General features: G+C 38.7%; 1 protein-coding gene across 1 annotated transcript; it reads left to right on the forward strand.

Moving 5' to 3' along the window:
• Nucleotides 1-243: 243 nt before the first annotated feature.
• Nucleotides 244-1197, forward strand: LOC308616265 (olfactory receptor 7A17-like; the record flags this gene model as incomplete). Its single annotated transcript, XM_081232525.1, has 1 exon — nucleotides 244-1197. One exon carries the CDS (start codon nucleotides 244-246, stop codon nucleotides 1195-1197), a length of 954 nt encoding a protein of 317 aa, XP_081088651.1.
• Nucleotides 1198-4335: the final 3138 nt, after the last annotated feature.

Genomic DNA, 4335 nt, shown 5'->3' on the forward strand with positions numbered 1-4335 from the left:
AAAGAATACATTAAAACTCGAGAATATATGACCTCTTTGGAAATATGCTGAGAATGGGACAAAAATTCCTAGTCAGAGATGAAATGGACTATACCTTCAAAGAGAACTTACCTATAAAAAATATTAACATTAATTTCTTGAGGGATAAATAGAAATTGCAGTATTTCAGCTATGTGAGTTATGCCAGTTTGTGTGAAAATTAGTCATGTTATTTTCCTTTTTCCTGATAGTCACCTCTACCCCATGGGACCAGGTAACAATACACAAATTTCAGAATTTCTTCTTCTGGGACTTTCAGAGGAACCACAACTGCAGCCCCTCATACTTGGGATTTTTCTCTCCATGTATCTGATCACTGTGTTTGGAAACCTGCTCATTATCTTGGCTGTCAGCTCAGACTCCCACCTCCACACCCCCATGTACTTTTTCCTCTCCAATCTGTCCTTTGTAGACATCTGTTTCACCTCTACCACCATCCCAAAGATGTTGTGGAACATTCAGACCCAGAGCAAAGTCATAACCTATGAAGGCTGCATCACCCAGATGTATTTTTACATTCTCTTTGGAGAATTAGATGACCTTCTCCTGACAGTGATGGCCTATGACTGCTTTGTGGCCATCTGCCACCCTTTGCACTACATGGTCATCATGAACCCCCGGTTCTGTGGACTGCTGGTTCTGATATTCTGGGTAACGATTGCTATGTATTCCTTGTTACACAGCTTAATGGTGTTGCAATTGTCCTTCTGTCCAGATGTGCAAATCCCCCACTTTTTCTGTGAACTGAATCAGGTGGTGCAACTTTCCAATTCTGACAACTTTTTAAATAACATGGTTATCTATTTTGCAGCTGTCCTGATGGGTGTTGGTCCTTTTGCTTGTATCCTTTACTCTTACTCTAAAATAGTTTTCTGCATACGAGGAATCTCATCAGCTCAGGGGAAGTATAAAGCATTTTCCACCTGTGTGTCTCACCTCTCGGTTGTCTCCTTATTTTATTGTACGGCCTTAGGAGTGTACCTTAGCTCTGCTGCTACCCACAGCTCACTCTCAAGTGCAACAGCCTCAGTGATGTACACTGTGGTCACACCCATGCTCAACCCCTTCATCTACATTCTGAAAAATAAAGACATAAAGCGGGCTCTGAAGAGATTCTATTTGATGCCAAGTATAAAATGGCCAGTTGTACTGGGGTGATGAAGTGCCCTTGATCGCATAACTCAAAGCCTCGGAATGAGAAAATGTGATTCTTTGATCATTGTAAAATAAAATTTGCTCCTTCTACTTATTTCCTGGGATTTATTATTTTTTTGATTCAGCTTCTTTATACAATTTTAGTAACTCTCTTTATTAAGCTTTATCCTCAGTCTGATATATAGGCAGTTTTTGTTTTTTCTACTTCAAAATTTTCCTACCTTTGGATCAAAAATGTTTGGAAATTCCATTTCTTGGATGGAGCACCATAGATTTATTAATAATAGTTACTTCTCAAATGACATGTGTCATCCCAAGTAATTTTCTCCTGTTTCCCTGAAGGAATGGTTGTGAGTTGCATTACTCATATAAAAAATACACTTAACAACCAAGACAATTTATATTATTTTTATTAAGATTAGTTTATCCAGGGATACAGAAAAATTACTTTAAAATTATAGGAGGATTTTTGGCTATACAGAGGGTTGGAGGCCCTAACCCTCTTGTTGTTCAAGGGTCAACTTGTGTGTATAATATATATATATATATTTTTTTTTTCTCAAATGCATTGGCAGAGGAGCAACCCATGAAAACCACAGTAACCTGAAATTAGAAAAAGAAAATAATAGCACAGGCAACTCTTCTTAATACTCTGTAATGATCTATATGGGAAAAGAATCTAAAAAAGAATGGAGATATATATATATATATATCCATATATATATGATATATTTTTCTGTACATCAGAAACTAACACAATATTGTAAATCAACTATAATAATTTGTTTTAAGAAAAGAAAATGACAGTTTTCCAGAAACCAATCTTAATGTCATGGAAGATTGTGATCAGACAAGTAGAGAATTCAAGATAATGTCAGGAAGTTACTCAAAAAGCTGCAAAAAAGATAGGCAATACGTCTTTGACACTGGTCTTAGCAATATTTTTGTATATATCTCATCAGGCAAGGGAAATAAAAATAAATAAATGGACTACATCAAACTAAAATCTTTGCACAGTGAAGGAAACCACCAACAAAATGAAAAGACAACCTACTCATGGGAAAAGAGATTTACAAATTATATATCCAATAACGGGTTGTTATCCAAAAATATAAATGATTCAATCAATTCAATATTAAAAAACAAACAGGGCTTCCCTGGTGGCGCAGTGGTTGGGAGTCCGCCTGCCGGTGCAGGGGACGCGGGTTCGTGCCCCGGTCCGGGAGGATCCCGCATGCCGCGGAGCGGCTGGGCCCGTGGGCCATGGCCGCTGGGCCTGCGCGTCCGGAGCCTGTGCTCCGCAACGGGAGAGGCCGCAAGCAGTGAGAGGCCCGCGTACCGCAAAAAAAAAAAAAAACAAAAAAAACAAAAAAACAACCCTAATAAAAATGGGCAGAAGACACTCAATAGACATTTTTCTAAGGAAGACATACAGATGTTCACTTGAAAAGACTGTGTATTCTGCTGTTTTGGGATGTGGTGTCCCATAGATAACTATTAAGTCAAATGGTCTGTTGTCCCATTTAAGACCTCTGTTGCTCTACTGATTTTAAGCCTAGATGATCTGTCCATAAATGTAAGTGTGGTGTTAAAGTCCCCTACTATAATTCAATTATTGTCAATATATAGAAATTTTTAAAAAAGGGTTCTGAAGTACACAAAGGACAGCAATAAAGACACAGACCTAGAGAATGGACTTGAGGACATGGGGAGGGGGAAGTGAAGCTGGGACGAAGTGAGAGAGTGGCATGGACATATATACACTACCAAATGTAAAGTAAATAGCTAGTGGGAAGCAGCCACATAGCACAGGGAGATCAATTGGGTGCTTTGTGACCACCTAGAGGGGTGGGATAGGAAGAGTGGGAGGGAGATGCAAGAGGGAGGGGTTATGGGGATATATGTATACATATAGCTATTTCACTTTGTTGTACAGCAGAAACTAACTCAACAATGTAAAGCAATTATACTCCAATAAAGATGTTAAAAAAAGAAAAAAGAAAAGATATGTGCAGGAAAAATAAAGAGGACAAAATGTTACCCAACACGTGAAGATGAGGGGATCTATGTGTATTCACAAGATTCTTTGAAATGAAAATTAATAAGATACAAGGAACAGATTGTGAACAAGGGACTTCCTGTGTCTTTAAGTCTCAGCAGCAGCAGGGAGGCAACCTCTTTCCTCAATCCTCTCTGACACCATCTCTCACCACTCTCCCTGTGCTCATTGCTCACCACACTGGCTACATTTTAAGCCTTGAACATCTGAAACAACACCTTCCTCAGGGCTTTTGCAGTGGATCTTTCCTCTGCAGAGCACATACCCAGATAGCCTCCTGTCTTCCACCCAGTTTGGCATGAGGCCTCTGCTCAAATGTCACCTTGTTTTTAGGTCGTCCTGAACTCCCAGTAAAAATAACACACTCATCCACTCTTTTTATCTGTATGTAATGCCCCTCTTTCTCCCTGATAATTTTCCTTGTTCTGAAGTCAGCTTTGTTTGATATTAATAGTTATTTTAAATTAATAGCCTGGTCATTCAAGAATCTCTCCTGTACCTGAGAATTGTTTTGATGATTGCTTTCTCTCTTCACAATGTGTTTTCTCTTACCTTTTAGTATGCCTTCTAATTTTGGGTTAAAAACCAGATGTATCAGGTAATTTGAGGCAGATAGGTCTTTAGCGTGAGGTTTTATGTGTTCTTAAACAGGAGTTAGAGTATGTTTAATGCTTGTCATAGCTGTAAGTATCAGGAGCTTCAATATCCCCTAGTGCCCTTGAATTTTTCTTCCTGGTGTTTGAGTAGTCCCAGAAGCTCATTCTTGAGTAGAGTCTATGCTTGCAGCTCTCTGTTTTAATCCACTGTTACTATATTGGGACCCTTATGATATATGGTGGTAAGGTATTTGGGATGGAATATGTTCTATTATGTTATGATTAAGCCTGCAATGTTTTGGTGGAAGAGACTGTGCATAGGACTGTTACTATGGACTGGACTATGAAAATCAGAGAAATTTCTCAGCCTTTCTTTTTTTCCTTTTTTTTAATCAGAGAGGAAAGCTGAAAAGGGCTGGAGTTGCATAATTCCTCTTTCTCTAATCAGATAAAGCTTTGGCAAGCTAGTTTCCTTTGAGAAATAGC

Source organism: Mesoplodon bidens (assembly GCF_964165515.1).
Source record: "Mesoplodon bidens genome assembly, chromosome: 4".
Taxonomy (NCBI): domain Eukaryota; kingdom Metazoa; phylum Chordata; class Mammalia; order Artiodactyla; family Ziphiidae; genus Mesoplodon; species Mesoplodon bidens.